This window comes from Lepidochelys kempii, chromosome 6, assembly GCF_965140285.1.
Source record: "Lepidochelys kempii isolate rLepKem1 chromosome 6, rLepKem1.hap1, whole genome shotgun sequence".
NCBI classification, from domain to species: Eukaryota; Metazoa; Chordata; order Testudines; family Cheloniidae; genus Lepidochelys; species Lepidochelys kempii.
The window spans coordinates 51,871,122-51,888,845 of record NC_136385.1 but is presented as its reverse complement, the minus strand read 5'-3'; the positions used below and the strand labels follow the sequence as shown (position 1 = coordinate 51,888,845).

Below are 17,724 nucleotides of genomic sequence, written 5' to 3'. Positions count from 1 at the left end.
CGTTTGATAACAAACCGGCGTGAGGGGCGGGGCTCCCCGGGCAGCAGCAACAGCAGCAGGCCCGGCCGGGCGCGGAGGGAGGGAGGCCTTTCAAGATGGCGGCGTCCGTGGAGCCGGAGCCGCAGCCGCAGCCCCTGAGCCTGGAGCTGCTGCCCACCGACCCGCTGCTGCTCATCTTGAGCTTCCTGGACTACCGGGACCTCCTGAGGTAGGGCGGGACCCCGGGGCTGGGCGCCTCTGAGCTGCGGGCCGCAGGCCGGGGGCCAGTCGCTCCTTCGCCGCCACCTGCCCTCTGCTGCGGGGCTGGGGCGGCGCCCCTGGCGCGGCGTGTCCCGGGCGCCCACGCGCCTTGGCCGGCGGTAGCGGCCCCTGGGGGGGTGGGCGGCTTGCCGGGGAGCGGGGTGCTCTCTCGGCGCCTGTGCGGCGCGTCGCCGGGCAGGCGGAGGGGGCCCCGGGACGGGGGAGGGGCGTAGGGTAGCGTAGCAAGTGGGTTTTGCGATCCCTTAATGAGGCGTCAACAGGTGTGTTGTGTTCTCCGCTGCCGGCGCCCCAGCGTGTGTGCGGCCCCCCCTCCCCCCCGTCCTGTGTTGCTGCGGGGCGACCCGCGCCGGGCCAGGTGCGTCGCCCCCCGCCCCGGCTTCAGGACAGCCGCACTGGGTTGCTGTCCAGCCCTCTGCGCACCTGTGTGCTCCAACATTGCTCTCCCAACTCCAGCTTCCCGGGACGCTGTAGGGAGACGTTTCGTGCAAGTTCCGGCTGGGCAGTGCTGTGAGCACGCTGAGTTGGGGTGGCAAACCGTGTACAGAGAAGACGTTTCGAGTTTGGGTACCAGGCAAGAAACCCTGGACATTCTTATGAGAGGAAACTTGACTTAAGTGACACTTATTGAAACCTGTACACCGTGTTGCTGTAGCTGTGTTGGTCCCAGGCTGTTAGAGAGACAAGGTGGTTAAGGTAATATCTTTTATTGGACCCATTTCACCCACCTTGTATCTCTAATTACTAAAACCTGGTGGGATAACCATATAATGGATGTTAAAATTGCTGATTATAACCTCTTTTCCGAAGGATCGAGTGGATAACAGGTAGGGGATGGCACTATACTGTAAAGATCCCATTACCTGTTAACTTTCACTCAGGACGTTGAATACATATGGATCAGTGGAAGGAGCACTTGCCAGGAGTGTTACAAATCCCCTGAGAGAACAGGATGATTAACTTCTTACACACATGTCTATTATGTGTGGGAAAGGAAATTGTGGGGTTATGGGAAACTTCAGTTTGGGAGATGTGTGCTAGAGGTCTTACACTGCCAGTAGTAAAATATCATTAGTTTCTAAAAAGTATAGATAACTTTTGAGGTAACTTTATTTTGGACATCATTGTGGTGGATAAAGATGAATCAATGTATCCATCACTTGCCTGGAAGTTGATACTTGTCTAGGAACTAGTGATCATGACCTGATTCAATATAGACAAACAGAGGATAGGTCTATCCAGTGATATGTATAGTTGGTGTTTTAAAAGGGCTAATTTCCCAAAGCTGAGGAAACTTCATAACAAAGTAAAATTGCGGAAAAAATGACTTAGTGTGCAAACAACTGTCTCAAACATAATACTATTTTGTGGCTGGAGGGGGTGTGCCCCCCCCCCCCAAATGTCATAAACCATTTTAGAAAACCCTGTTCTTGCTTGGGTATCTACCAGGATTTAAAAATGTGATTCTGTAACATGGTTTATAACATTTGTTTTCTTCTGTTTGCTTATGTGGACAAGACAGCCTTGTTACAGCATGTTTTAATGACAGTTGTATTACATTTAAAACTGTTTGCACTCCCTAAAAATGAAGTTAAAACTTGTTAAAATTTTATAGCTTTAATGTTCATTTCATGACATATAATCTTAAATAAGTTAATACCTTGACTTGCATTTGTCCTTTGTTATTTTACTACTTTTTGTAATCAGACTTAACACTGACTTGTATTTATAGCTGCTGCTATGTAAGTCGAAGATTAAACCAGCTATCAAGTCATGATCCATTGTGGAAAAGACACTGCAGGAAATACTGGCTTTTATCTGAGTAAGTATGGGCACTCTTTCTTTATGAACAAAAATTTTAGTTTGGAGCAGTTCTTTTTAACCAGCTCATTTTGTTAACAGTGCTATTTTTGCATAGGCTCTTTCAGAATAACATTGCAAAATGCTTCATAGCCTCTTGTGGTCTTTAATGCTTTGTAGATCCAATATTAACAGAAGTTGAGATAAGCTGTACTCTGATATCAACTGAACAAAGTTAATGTCAGCTCTCAAAGATACTCCCAGAGATTTGTTTAAGATTGTTACTTCTATGTTACATGGTGGATTTGGCCTCTTCTGTAGGAATGCCTTGGCTTCCTACTTGAGATGGATTCAGGGAGCAATTCAGGTAATTTTTATACAGTGCCACAATGTTGTGTGGTGCTTTTCAGACAAATGATGATTAAAGCTATGTTTTAGTCACGGGTATTTTTAGTAAAAATCTTGGGCAGGTCACAGGCCATGAACAAAAATTCATGGCCCATGACCTGTCCATGATTTTTACTAAAAATACTCACTGTGACTAAAACTTGGGTGGGGGTGCTCGGGCGGGGTGGTCTGGGGGCCCTGTGGATGCTGGGGGAGATGACCCGGGACGCTGCTTATGCTGGGGGAGTGGTGGCGGGGCTTCTTATCAGCTCCATCCCTGCAGCTCCTAGGTGGCATAGGCAGGGGCTAGGCCAGGGCAGTGCCCAGTGGGAGCAGGGTCTGTGTGCGTGGGCAGTGTGGAGACCGCTCTACCACCTAGGAGCTCCAGGGGTACCCCCCACCCCAGGTAAGCGCACCCCCACACCTCCCAAACCCCTGCCCCAAGTCCTGAGCCTCTTCTCCCACACCCAAACTGCTGCTGCTGGCCCAGGGGCTGCCTGGCTCAAGCAGCCCCTGGGCCAGCACCAGCCACTGCAGAAGTCATGGAAAGTCATGCAAGCTGTGACATCCGTGACAGACTCGCAGCCTCAGTAATGATGTCCCTGTTCCAAAGAACTTAGAAACTAAGACCATGATCCTGCAAATGCTTTGCATGGATAATATTCCACTGACTTAATTGAAGTGCTGCAGAGGGCAGAGACTCTAATGGGATTGGGACCTAAATGTAGGCAAAACTCAACAAATGATGACAAATGGAGTGGGTGAACATGGGGAATGGAGGGCACACATCATAAAATTACGGTCACTGTCACTTTACTTGCAATCTGTGAAAATAAAATGACTGTGAATATTTCCATTTTTCAAATAGATAGTGTATTCTATTTACATGTTCTCATTCAAACTAAATCGATAAATGCAGAAGCATTTCCTAACATTTTACATGCTTTGTAGTATTTGGAAATGGCCTTCCCTCTAAAATATAACTAACCTGTTATTTCCACATCTGAAGGCTGAATGAGAGACAAGAAACTGCCCATTTTGAATAGAACAGCCTAAAAGCAACTTAGTGGAAATATACAAAATGGAGAATTTTGTTGCTGTTTCCCTTCATGCATACCCAGTATTGCCAGTCCTCCCCCTCAGCTTCTACCAAGATGGCATCTGTAACACTACACCCGATATTCATCATGGGAGTACAATTATGATATAATTATGATGCAGTTTGTACAAGATGAGTCGTGAGGTGTCATTGGAAAGGTTATGATTTTCTGAATACAGTTATCCTATTTGAATGCATGTATCATTTTTGTATATAAAGTTATGACTATTTACTATGTATCTGTATTTCAAATGTAGTTACACTAGGGTGACACCCACTAGGCAAGATGCTTCCAGTCTAGATAGCTGGTTGTGAAGGGCCCATTCAGGGTAATGGACCATTAGGAAAAACAGTAGGTCTTAAGAGAAGCTTATCCCCCACCTGGTGAGCCTTCCTGAGAATGCTGCAGACATTCTGTGAGTAATGGCTTTTATGACTTAGAAGGGCATGCAAAAGCATGTGACCAGACCACATGACACTATTATCCATTTTGGGTACCTGTATTTTTCCACATGCTGGGTTGGGAACTGTTTTTGAAACAAAGGGTTCCCACCATATGAAACAACTTGGGGAGCCCAAGGTTCAAAACAAGTGCAGCATGTGCCTTGAGAATCTGCAAGTCTGCTTATATCATCAGGGTGAGAAATTGCTGATCATATCAAGTCTTTCTAGTATCTTAGGCTTAATGTGCAATTTTGTTTTTGTTAGGTAATCCACTTTGATCTGTTTGCTATTGCTTATAATCACTTAAAATATGTCATCTTGTAGTTAATAAACTTGTTTTATGTTTTAATCTAAACCAGTGTATCTTTAAGTGAAGTGTCTGGTGAAAAATCTCAACTTGCATGTTCCCCTCCACACTGAGGGAAGGGCGAACCCAGTAATGCATTCATATGGGCCAGAGTTCAGGCGGTACAGCTCTGGGGTCCTAGGCTGGGAAGCTGGGATTATTTTGGCTGTAGCCTCTCTATTGCTGGTTCATGCAGTGACTGTTCAGCCTGCGTGTAACTGCAGCTGGGTGTCCCTGCCTGTGTGAATGCTGGTGGGAGTGTAGGACTGGGAGTGGTCTACAGCTTGTCACAGCAGGACAGTCAGAGGGGTAGCCCAGGCTGGTGGGTTGGAGGACTCAGTTGAACCCCAGTTCAAGATGGCACCCCAGAGGGAAACCTGTCACAGCATCCTTTTGACTAAGAACTCTCTTAAGAGAGCTAGCTAGTTTTGCTCCTCAATTGGTCAGTCAACAGTTCCAGCCAGAGGCGGATTAAGATTTATTGTGGTCCTGGGCACAAAGAACATTTGGGCCCCCAACACCCTGGCAGAGCTAAGAGGGCCGGAACCAGAGAGGACCAGCTGGGCCATGGCCCTCCCCCCTTCTAAAAGTGGGAGAGCAATGCTTGCCCACTTTTTAACATGGGTGTAGTAGCCTCGGGCAGATGCAGAGCAGCAGGGGCTGTGCTTCACAGCAAGGGAGCTGATAAGGTGTTCATCAGCTCCACAGCAGGGAAGTACAGCCCCTGCTAGTAGTACCAACCTCTTCCCGGTTCAGGGCTGAGATTGGCCTTAGCTCCCACTCACCTGGAATTATGGCTCTGCCCCCTGCTCCTCTTCCCTCTCCAAGGCCCTGGCCAGGCCTGAAGCCAGAGTCTGGCAGTGGTAAGAACCACCTAGGGAGCCTGGATTCTCCATCTGCCCTGGGTGGTGCACCTGGGGTTCAGGTACATGGGTCTGGGGCTGCTCTCGGGCATCCCGGCCCTCCACCCAGGGCAGGTGAAGGGTCTGAGGCTCCCCACAGCAGCCCAGGCTTCCTGAACAGTTCTTACCACAGCTCGGCTCCAACATCTGGCCGGGACAGGGCCCCAGGGTGAAGAGTAGGAAACAGGGCCACAATTCCAGCCCTGTGTCATCATGTCCCTCGCAACACACACACACTTCTATAAAGATTCCAGTGCTCCTGCAGGCGCCCCCAAATTGGCCAGGGTCCCTGGACATGGGTCCCATGGGACTGTGTGTTAATCTGCCACTGGTTCCAGCCCTCTAGCAGCTCAGGACCATTCAATCCTGGCAGAACTTTCAACAGTCAGCATTGGTGGATGGGACATATCATTGTATCTGAGCCTCCTATATGGCAGTGCCTGGCATGCTGGTCCAATCTTAAACATCCGTCCTTGAATAAAAAGGTCTAAAGAGAGAATTATTTTGAGAGTTCATTTTCAGTGTTCCTTACTTTGATTCATGGTCGTTCTTTAAGTCTGATTTTTATGGGAACTATTTTGAAAACTTAAATAAGGCCACATGCTTTCCCTAGTCATGCTCCCACCACCTTTTCCTCACTCATCTCCTTTCAGAGACTTTTCTTTTATGATGTTTTCAAGAATGAATTCATAACAATTAATAAACCTTCCAAGTTATTACCTTCTGTTTGTCTTAATATGTCCCGTCTTCTCTATCTGTTTTTTAGATTATAAACTCTCTGAAGACTGAGTTTATTTATGACTTAAATGCCAAAATGTTCATTGCTGTTCTACAAATGAATAAAAGCTGAATCCCCTGCTATTTGTCTCAATTTATAATGAGCGTTTGTTTGGTTTTTTATTGCAGGAGGTGCTCTTTGGAATATAAAATCTCATCTACACATGAAATCTTTATTTTAATTGTCACTTCTGTGTTTTGTGACCAGGTTTCTGGTCCCATAGTCCTTATTTAGGCAAAATTGAGAGAGGACTGCAGGGTTGGAATTATTTTTAACTTAAATGCCCTCTGCACATGCAAGTTAAATTGATCTGATTTAGTTTTCTGCAAGTTCCTGAGTTTAATAATGGCATATAGTCCTCTAAAGAAATAACATATCTGAATTTTCCCTGGAAAAGATGACTGGCTGAAATGTAATTACTTACAAAGGAAATTAAAAATGTGAATAGTTCCATGAATTAGTTGAGCATCTGTACCTTCACAGGACTGAAGTGTATCTATGTACACTGTTATAACCTAATGTTACCATATTACCTAGGAGAACCCTAACTGCCTAAGCAATAACATATTGTTTTTAAAGTGAATTTTCTAGACTAGAAACTTATCGTATTTTTATTCTTGTCTGTTCAGCGCAGAGAAGACTCGGAGAAATCAGAGCTGGAAGGCTATCTTCATAAGCATTTACTCTGATTTAGGAAGGTATATTCAATATTATGCTACACTTAAAAAAGCCTGGGATGATCTAGAGAGGTACTTGGGACAGCGGTGTCCCCGGATGATTGGTTCTTTGAAAGGTATTGTATAAACATTATTTTTGTTTTTTAAAACCAAGATATTTGTATAGTGTTTTTTTTAAAGTTTTATACCCACTGCATAATCTGGGTGCACTACATAAACAAAAGCACCAACTTCTATCAAACTGAACTCCAAAAAAGATTATCCCCAATCTTAGACTTGGTCCCTTTATTCCCTCTGTTCCTCACTGAATTTCCAAACTTCTTGGACAAGTCTGAGGTAACATGTGGGCCCATTTCCTGTCCTGAAGGCCTTCAGTCCAGGGTCAAGTGAACCAAGACATGAAGCAAGGTTCAAAGTTGAGCCCCTGCACAAGAGTGACCTAATGCTTGTAGCCCCCTCCCTATTAAATTGGCATAAGTGTTTTTAAGAGTTATCACAGGGAGGTGGAGAGCAAAGGGGGTGATTTTTCAAGTAGTCAGGCCCACTAAGTGTCCTTGGGAAAACAAACATCGTAAATTCAGCTAGGAAACTCTTGATAGGCAGCACAGATTCTAGAGCAGTGACAAAACCTGGCTACTTCCTCTGTGCCTTCCTCAACACCCAATTGGCACTGCTGTTCATACACTCCTGCAGACCCCTTACTGTGCTCTCTGCAGCACTGTTAACTTGGGGAGCACTTGTAGCCTGGTAGCCAAGATCAGGTTTCAAAAAGGCTGAGATAGGGGTGAGGTATTATAATTTCCCTCAGTGAATCCTTGGGGCAGGGATCAAAAGGCCTAAGTTAAGGTTGCATGGCTATTGTGTGGGAAGTGTCACTCTGTATTTCCTGGTTTTCTAATATCGGTATCATGTTTTTTCTATGTTAATATTCTTAACTCTACATATCTTTGTTTTGGAATGTTTGAATTTTAGGAATCTAGGCTGGGATGCTCAAAGGAGCCTAAGGGAACTTGGCTGCCTAATTCTCTTAGGCTCCTTTGAAAATCACAGCCAAACTCTCATCTTCTAGAAGGACAAGAGCTCACGGTAGTGTAGAGGAAGGGATGGCTAGGCTGCTAGTCTGAGACTCAGGAGACAATCTGGGCTCAATTCCCTACTATGCCACATACTCCCTGTGTGACATTGGACAAGTCACTTAGTGTGTCTCTGTGAAATTTCCTAATCTGTAAAATGGGGATAATAGCACTTCCTACCTCAGAGGTGTTAAGTATGAGTACACTGAAGATCAAGAAACTTGCATACTGCAGTAATAGGGGCCACGTTAGCACCTAACATAGGGTTGAGGTCTTGCAATCTTAACTCCATGTTAACTACTTTTTGTGGTGTGTGGGTTTTCTTGTATCTGGCTAGTCTTTCACAGCTAGGTGTCTGGTTCAAATCCCTCCCTGGTCACTACATTCACCAGTAGTAAATACTACCTTGTGGCTGTTGGCCTATGTTAAACATGGTGTGTGTTTGTCCCAGCCTAATTTCCAGAGGATGAATGTCCAGGTTGCACAAAGCGCTATATTTGTTGGCAGCCTCGGCAAAGGGGCCAAAGATTGAATTACTGTGAAAATGTAACTGCCTTCTTATTGAATAAAAGATGCCATACAGTGTGGAAACCTTACATTGCTTTTGCCTATACTGCACCTATCCTGTAATTAAATAGGGGTATTGTTTTAATGCCTGTCCGGATGTCATAATAGTGTGACTGTACTATTTAATATTTTCATTTCAAGACTTGGATAATACAGTTGAGTCCGCTTATAAAACTTACGCATGACACCAAGTTGTGTGGGGTTGCAAGCGCTTTGGAGAGCAGGATTAGAATTCAAAACAACCTTGACAAATTAAAGAATTGGTCTGAAATCAACAAGATGAAATACTTTTCACTTGTCTTTACAGAATTACACTTAAAGAGGAAAAGTCAAATGCACAATTACAAAATGGGAAGTAAATGGTTGGGTGGTAGTACTGCTGAAAAGGATCTGGGGGTTTTAATGGATCACAAATTGAATGAGTCAACAATGCAGTGCAGTTGTAAAAAAGGCAAATCTTCTGGGGTGTGAGGTGTTTGTCTTGTTCTACTCAGCACTGGTGAGTCCCCAGCTAGAGTACTGTGTACACTTCTGGGTGCCACACTTTAGGAAACGTGGACATATTAGAATCCAGAGGAGAGCAATAAAACTGATAAAAGGTTTAGGAAACCTGACCTTTGAGGAAAGGTTAAAAACTGGGCATGGTTAGTCTAAGAAAAGAAGACTGGGGGAGGACCTGATAACGGTCTTCAGATATATTAAGGGCTGTTATCAAGATGATCATGATCAATTGATCTCCTTGTCCACTGAAGGCAGGAGAAGTAGTAATGGGCTTAATCTGCAGTGAGAAATTTAGGTTAAATATTTGGAAAAACGTTCTAACTGTAAGGCTAGTTAAGTTCTGGAATAGGCTTCCATGGGAGGCTGTGGAATCCCCATCATCAGAGATTTTGAAGAACAGGTGGACGAACACCTGTCAGGGATGGTCTAGGTATACTTGGTCCTGTCTCAGTGTTGGGGGCTGGACTTCATAACTTCTCAGTGTTCCTTTGTGTCCTATATTTTTCTTATATTCATAAGTTTGTTTTGAAGACCTAATTGAAAACATCTCTGCATAACAAATACTTAATCAAGTGGCTTTGAGCTAAAATTCTTTTTTTAAAAAAAAAAATCATCTGTAGCCTCATATTAACTTTGTCTTATTATGAAAGTTTGCTTGTAACATCAGAATCTATGAGCCAAATTGAATTGATTTTAAATATTTTTAAGGGCTTCTAATTATTTTGTAACATAAAATGACCCAAGCAGGTTTGTAGGTATCTATTTGGTCCTATTCCATATAAATCCAAAAGAACTCAGACCACCTCAAGCTTATTTCAGTCTTCTGTGTGAAACTGACCTGAAGCTGTGCTGAGCTGTTGGCTCAAGATGGGGTGTGGAATAGCAAAGCTCAGAAGCAGAGAAGAAATTCCCGCTCCTACAGAGAGAGATTTCCCCTCGGGGGGTTACTCTTGGTGATTACTAGGTTGTGATTTTTTTATTAGAAATATTTGGAAAACAGGTTCGTAACTACTTATGATGACTATTAAATGTTGCGTTTTGGGTACCTTAATTTTCTAAATATGCTTTAATTCAGTAATAGATCACATAGTCTGACCTCCTGTATAACAGTGGCTATAGAACTTCATCCTGTTGTCCCTGGATTGAGCCCAATAACTTTTAAGTTACTTGTATAAAGATACGGCCAAATTCAGGAGCAACTCTACTGAAATTAAATGGAATATCTCTATTGAGAGAGTAGTTGGCTAGCCCTAGGAAATCATGAGAAATGTTCACTATGTGCAATGTTATCAGTTTTATATAATGGGAAGAGCAGATTTCTTTTGAGATCCCAAAAGAGACACCATATCAGAAATTTAGAGTAACGGAAGCATCTCCAAGATTGGCTTTTGTAATTTTTTTTTGCTGGAAATTTAATGTGGCCATCTCCTCCTTTAGTGAAAAATTCTAAATTCTATGGTAATGATCAAAAAATAAAATCTGCACAGAACCTCCTTTTATGGTAGCAAGTAGAGCTACAACTTGGTTGGCTGAGAGTGGCTGAGTCAGGACTCCATCAACTAACTTCTAGTGGTGGGGGGCGATGTTTCTTTTCTTTTAGGGAAGGTCTCAGGGTGCATCACTTTGTTTCTCCAACCAGTGCTATTGAAACTCACCCTGACGTGAGTCTCTTGAAGAAATACCTACTTCTGATAAATTTGTATTGTTGAGATCTCTTAGAAGGCAAAAACAGACTACTGCTATATGAGTAACCCTTGTTCTGAAATTTGTGATATACTGATATTCTCTGTTACCTAACACACACTAGCATACTATTGGGGTTAGTACCAAGTAATAAACTTGCTGTTTGCTTGAAGGAGGAGTTGGTAGTACAAATAATAATCTGAATTTTGAACGTTCTAAGATGTACTAGTTAAGATAATGCTGTCCTTATTTTCTCTTTTGTGCCTAACAGTAAGTGATCAAAAATCCTACTTTTGAATTGAGAGAGTCACAATGGGATACATAAGGAGAGTAATAACCTAAATTCTGAATTTCTGGACTCTTGGATGATTGAGCCAGATCATTATTTGTATTTTTGTTTTCCTTTTGCACTAAATGTCAAATAATACTGCACCTAAAACAAAAGTGTTGTTTTTTTTGTTTTGTGTTTTTGTTTTTTTTTAATTCACTGCACTTTTGTAATATCAAATGCAGTTGAAACTTGGTGGTGACTAGAGGGGCTTTAAAATAAACTGATTTTTTTTCCCCCAATTCATTGTACATTTGCTGTTGCCATTATAGCATAGACAAACAAATTTATTTGAGCATAAGCTTTCATGAACTACACCTCACTTCATTGGATGCATTCCACATTTTCCAGTGAAAAATACAGTGGGGAGATTTATATACACTGAAAAACTTAAACAGTTAGGCCAAATTCTGCTCTGACATACAGCAGTGCAGCTCCAGTGAAATGATTTAGGCTGCATTGAAGCCAAAAGGGTTGCAACTGTGTAAATGAAAGCATCATTTGTCTCTAGTTGTCTTAAGAGATCCACCAATTTTTGTCAGGCATAATCCAATTGAATTTTAAGAGGGGTTTACACAAAGGCAAGTACTTTAAGCAATTTATTGAGATGATTTCTGAAGCGACAGTTCTTGTTTCTGTTGTCTGAAGCTACCACCTAAACAAAAATTGTTTTTAATGTGTTTGCAGATAGTGTGCAGGAGGAAGACCTAGATGCTGTGGAAGCACAAATAGGCTGCAAACTCCCTGATGATTATCGATGTTCATTTCGTATTCATAATGGACAGAAACTAGTTGTTCCTGGGTAAGGAGTTAAACCTACTATCAATTCCATTATTTAATTATTTCTTTTTCTTCATGGTGGCCAGTTCAGTTAAACTGAGACATGGAGTGAGGATTGGAATGCCTGCTAAGCAGGCTATCCAAAATATTATATACAGTATAGAAGTTAGCTGTTATGTTCTTTGGGTAAAATCTTCACAAGAACCTATGTCCCACTGTTAGCAGTGCCTTAGCAGTGGGACCTAGGCATCTAAGTGCCTTGCCAATGGAGCTAGGATCCTAAATGCCCAAGTCACTTTTGAAAATGGGACTTGAATGCTTTTTGAAAGTTTTACCTTTGATAATCAGCAAAATTTTAGCCCTGGATATTTACGGCCTCAATTACACCAATGTTTACAGAATTACTCTGTATGCTCTGTGTTGTAATCGAGGGCAGAATTAACCTATTTTGTAACCAGAATTTGCAAAATGTGATAAAATGGTCAGGGAACTAATTTTCAGACCTGGCAATCCAAGAATAGTTTTAAGTGAGAGAGGTGGAACCACTGGAAAAGCAAAAGGATAGAATAGAAATTTTGCACCCTACAAAAGAGAAATATTTTTTAAATTTTCCTTATTACTGAAAAGATGACGTTTCCCTGAAATGTAAAACTGACAGCTCTTGATGTCCTAAGCAAGTGATTAAACATTATTGCATATTGTCCAGACACAGAAACAGTGCACCTTCAAGCCTCTCATGTTTAGCACACTGGGCTGTATTTGAGGGAAAGTGACATGAGTGGTAGAAATACTGCCAAGAATGGTATGTTGATAGAAAATGATGGGGATTTGAGGTGTGTGTGTGTGTGTGTGTGTTTTGAGCTGGCATTTGCAAGTTTGTGGCACCTCTAACTTCTCACTGGGTGGCAGCTGGAGCCTTTTTTGGTATCTTTTACCCCCAACCCTAGCTCCAGGTGTGTAAAAAGTAACCGGTCAATTCTGCATATTCCTGAGGATGACTTGAACTTTTTACAAGTAGGTATTCTAGAAGAGATTTTCAAAAGGGAAGTAGGCAATGGGAGTGACATGCCTTGTTCCCCTTTGAAAATCTCCCCTCTGTGGGCAAGTAAGTGATTTAACAAAAAAGCCAAGTGCCAAGCACTGATGTAATGGAATTGGTCAGGAAATGGTAAAAACTTCTGGAAATGCTATCCTAGTATGACCCTCAAGGCCTATTAAATCCTGGCTTAATATTACTAATGTATCCAAACTGCACATTTTGAGAGAAAATAGTGAAAGACATAAAACCATTTCTTGAAGGATCTGATCAGTGTTGGTTTTTACACTTCAGAAATTTCCAAAGCTGTTTACCTGCCACATAAAGAGTGTCCTGCTTTTGCAATGCTTTGGAGTAACTAGGGCTTCATGCTGAGACAGTTTACTTTTTTATCCTACTAACTCTTTCCCTGTTTTTTTTAAAGCAAGCTAAAAGTCTGAAAGCTCTCTTGACTTCTTTGTTTTATTTTGTTCTTAGCTCTAAAACGTATAACTTGAACTAGGCACTGTGTGATTCTTCCTCCTTTCTGCCTACCAGTTACATTGCATTAGAATTAAAACTCTTTCCAATGTCTTCCAACAAACGCATCTCTCACCAGCCCAACTGTATTGGAAATATTTGTATGTATAGAGCTACTGCAGGATGTCAGTCAAATTGTGCCAGAAAACAATAATCAGAATGCTGCAATCTGCAAACTTTTGTGGTGTTTAACACACTGCATGTCAAACTTTTCATGGTGGTTTCAGGTGTGTGCTTTTTTGGATTTAGTGTGTGTTTATAACCTATGGCAGATTGGCCAGCTCAATGTGAAATATTTTTCACAGGCTCTACTGATGAAAAAGAGAAGCATGCTTCATGCTTTCTTTTCCTTCCAAATGTAACTGAATAATCTTCAAGGCTATGTAAACCCTAAGTGTAGATCCATAAATATGTATCTGTTAAAAATTGCTGACTTGTTTCTGTAACTATTCTTAAGGGATGAGCAGAGTTGTTTAATTTTATTAACTTCTTATATCTGGCTTCAGTCTCAACTCATTTTGTGAATTAATCTAGGTAACAATGTGTCTTGTCAAATATTTGTTACTAAAGTTGACAATTTCTTGGCCTATAGAAACCAAGTATTCATGAATATTTGTTTTAGTACTGAAGGGAGTTGATGCAAAACATAGTCCCAGTTTCTGCCTTGTGAAGCTGCCCTATTATGCTATTTCAATGGTGAACAGATGTCCTGAGGCTGCTTTAACTTGTGAGGCAATTGGCAGTCACCAGAATGGCCAAGAATCCCCTTTCTTCCTGTGCTAAGCGTGGAAAATGAGCAAGACAATATTTGTTAAACCCACCCTGCAAAAAAAAAAAAAAATCAGTAAGGCTGGTCTTACGAATTGAGGACCTGATTCTGTTGAAAATATTACAGTTCAGGCTTCTCTGGGTATAAGTTTTATGCCTAGTAGTGATGGCAGAATTAGACCTTAGAAGGAGGAGTTATTCATTGAGTAAAAGGTAAAAGCTATCTTTGCTTTGTTAATCAAGTATTCATTGTTTCTATTTTTGTTCTTGTTGGTCCTTCTAAGGTTGATGGGAAGTATGGCACTATCCAATCACTATCGTTCTGAGGATTTATTGGATATTGACACAGCAGCTGGAGGATTTCAACAGCGTCTTGGTTTGAAACAATGTCTTCCTCTCACCTTTTGCATTCACACTGGCCTGAGTCAATACATGGCACTGGAGTGTGTGGAGGGTCGTAATAAATATGAGATCTTCTACCAATGTCCAGTAAGGCAGAAATGTTTGTTTATAAATGTATCTTTTTGAAAAAACTGGCATTTGTCCTTTGCATGTTTATAAGAAGTGAAATATATAGTGTGCACAGTTTAGTGAGCGTATGCTCTTTATACTATGACTGAGAGCTTTTTAACTAGTAAATAAAAATGATGCTGTCTTTGAGTTGCCCTCAGGTGTACACCAAAATTACCCAAGAAGAATATTTAACACAACAGTGACCTTAGTGTGTAATGTAGTTACTCCTGGGGGAATTCTGTGACACCGCGCAGTGTGGAATTTTGCAGAAATTAACGTTGTGCATGCAGAATCCCCCCCCACCCCCCCTCCCCACACACACAAGAAGTGGGCTGCAGTGCTGCTAGCCTCTGCTAGGGGGTCAGTGGACTTGGCAGAGCCCAGCTTGCACATAGAAGACACTGCTGGGGGGAGAGAGCTAGAGAGTTCCTAGCATGCCCTGAGGGAAGGAGAGGGCAGAGTGCAGGAAACTGTGTGCAAATGTGGAATGGAGCATCAGGCTGTTTCTCCCTCTGGATCCCTGGGCTCGGGGGGGGGGGGGGACCCTGCAGCTGGGGGTGAGGTGGGGTATCTGGGCTGATGGGGAGGGCATGGTTGGGCTCTGAGGAGGAGGAGGTTTGGGTGTATTGGCTGCAGTGTGGGGGGCCCCACAGGTGGGCTTTGTGTGGGAGAGGTTTCGGGTGTCTGCCCCCTTGACTGGGCTCTGGGGAGGGGAAGGGGCAGAGAAACAGGAACTGGGTTGTCATAGGGGTTTCTTTAACTCTCTACTCCTGGGCGAATTTTTGTATGTCTGTATTGTTAGACATACTTGCTGACAGGTATTTGAAATTACCAAAATAATTGAAACTTGTGATTTATGTAGTGTTATTTTGACCAATAAAATTTGTAGAATTTTGCAGAATTTTAAAATGTGCACAGAATTTTTAATTTTTTGGTGCAGAATTCCCCCAGTAGCAATGATTGTAGCCAACTTCTATGGTCAAATTTATTCCTGCTCTAATCTATTTAATTTGGTAGAATTACGGCAGCCATGAATTTGTCCCAGTCTGTTTCAGCAAGTCACACTTTTTCATTGTTAAGCTTTGTTTTGCATGGTGGGAGACTTTGGATTTAGCAGTGAGTTATAGGTCTCTTTTCTAGAAAGAGCAAAACAAAGGAAAAATGGGGTATGATCTTTTTGGGAAATATATAATGCTTACTCTACAGTGAAAGAACAGAAAAACGATTTAAATCTATTAAAGCTTTATAAAATTGTTTCAGATACTACAGCGATAGCAACACTCTAATATCAGAGTCTGGTTGCTCTCACTTGCACTGGTATAATTTCATTGATTTTCAGTGGAGTTTACTCCTCAGGGCTTGTCTACACTACCCGCCAGATTGGCGGCCAGCGATCGATCCAGCGGGGGTCGATTTATCATGCGATAAATCGACCACTGCGTGCTCTCCCATCGACTCCGGTACTCCACCAGAACTAAAAGCGCAAGCAGAGTCTACGGGAGAGCATCAGCTGTCGATTTACTGCAGTGAAGACACCACGGTAAGTAGATCTGAGTACGCTGACTTCAGCTACGCTATTCACGTAGCTGAAGTTGTGTATCTTGGATCGACCCCGTGCTGTAGCGTAGACAAGCCCTCAGTCTCATTAGTGTGTGGGGGGAATCAAGCCCTCAATTCCTGAACAGCTTTGTCTCTTTCGTGGATTAAAGTGCAAGTATAGTCAGAAAAGGGATTAAGTTCTCTCTTTAATAAGTGGATCTGCTATCTGTGTTCTATTTTATTGATAAAAATATATTTTTTCTACTCTAGTTAGCATTGCTGAGCCAGTGCAGCTTGTCCACTGTCACCAATAAAATTATTTACAAAATCTACAACTGGAGTTTAGTACTGTCTGTGGAAAATTCACAGGGTGAACTCGGCTTGACTTCCCTATTCCAGGTTGAGTTTACAGCAGTAGCAATTATAAGTTAACTTTTAATATATTTGTGTTACAACTTCCTACCTGGTCAGGTTGTGCATTATTTTCTAAACTGTGCATTTTAAAAACATACACCAAGGTTAAGTCTAAAACGCTCAAAAGCAAGATTAAACTATTCATTATTCTCACTACTAAAATTATTGCAGTACATATTACTTGGCATCACAGTAAAACTGTAATGACAAGCAACAACAACAGATACCTTGGCTACAGTTTGAGTCTTAATTTTGAATTGGAATTAAGCTAAAACCCCTTGAAAAGCAGTTGTTGAAACTACTGACCTAATTCTAGCTGTCCAGGGCATTCAGCACAAATTCCTAAAGAACGATACTGGGAGCTTGGAACTCTCAAGTAAGACTTTATTATAGAACCTTACCCTGCTGGATTCCTAGTTATTTTCCTCATATGTAGCAATGGGAGTTCTAGTCACCTGACATTGATGGGGGGGATTGGAGAAAAATCTTGTACACCTTTATGTTATGCTAAATGTCTATTTTGCCTGGACTATATTATGAGAAATTGAAGGCATTTAAATGTTAATATTTTGTTCCTCTGGAGACAATACAGACCCTTTGGTAGGAAGGAATGTAAATATGGGAGTTCTAAAAATGAGGTGGAGTTAGTTTTCAGATTATTCTAAGGCTGTTTCTTTTTTTTTTTTTAAATGATGCATGAAGTCTAATTTTCAAATGTGATCACCTTAGTGGAATGTCCCGATTGTGTGTTTGTTTGAATGCTCAACTTGGCACATAGACACATGGGACAGACATTTGTGTCTTAAATAGTGATTTGAACATCTGATTGTGGGATTTGGATGCTCTGTTGAAGAATCTAGATTTGGGCCTAGATAATACTAGGAAAATATCCAGGTATTTAGGATGTCAAGAAAAAACATCAGTCTCCTTTTCAGTATACACATTTAATATTTGTTCCTTTTCTAGGATCAGATGGCCCGTAATCCATCTGCTATTGATATGTTCATTACAGGTAAGAGCATGTTGAGAGGGGGGTGTGTGTGTGTGGTGGGGGAGGGGGATTCATGCAAAAAATACCTCGTTTATAGATGCCAGTATATCTAACCATTTCATTCTGTCTTAAGTTGCATATATTAATAAATAATATACATATGCTGTGAGCTGGTTAGTACGTGTGCAGAACATTTTGACCTTCACAGAGTAAGCACTAAACTTGTACATGTATTCTTACTCCTAAGAAACCTATAACCAGTATTGGAACTTGAACAATTAACTAAAATAAGTTCAAAAACAGTTTTATTTCCCTATTAAT

The 17,724-nt window shown here is 41.9% G+C and overlaps 1 protein-coding gene across 7 annotated transcripts in view; it reads left to right on the top strand.

Annotated features, from left to right (window-relative positions):
• Window positions 1-14: 14 nt before the first annotated feature.
• Window positions 15-17,724, top strand: part of FBXO3 (F-box protein 3) — a 59,847-nt gene continuing 42,137 nt past the window's right edge. For 4 of the 7 annotated variants that reach the window (XR_012159382.2, XR_012159383.2, XM_073347908.2 and 1 more), the window contains exons 1-6: window positions 16-208; window positions 1,991-2,080; window positions 6,644-6,807; window positions 11,531-11,645; window positions 14,231-14,435; window positions 17,379-17,424. Coding sequence is in view for 5 of the 7 variants with exons in the window: in XM_073347908.2 (XP_073204009.2) it covers window positions 96-208; window positions 1,991-2,080; window positions 6,644-6,807; window positions 11,531-11,645; window positions 14,231-14,435; window positions 17,379-17,424 (733 nt within the window). In the remaining 2 variants the exon portion in view is untranslated. Of the gene's footprint in view, window positions 209-1,990; window positions 2,081-6,643; window positions 6,808-11,530; window positions 11,646-14,230; window positions 14,436-17,378; window positions 17,425-17,724 lie in introns of all 7 variants that reach the window. The other 3 variants (XM_073347909.2, XM_073347905.2, XM_073347906.2) reach the window with 2 other exon arrangements.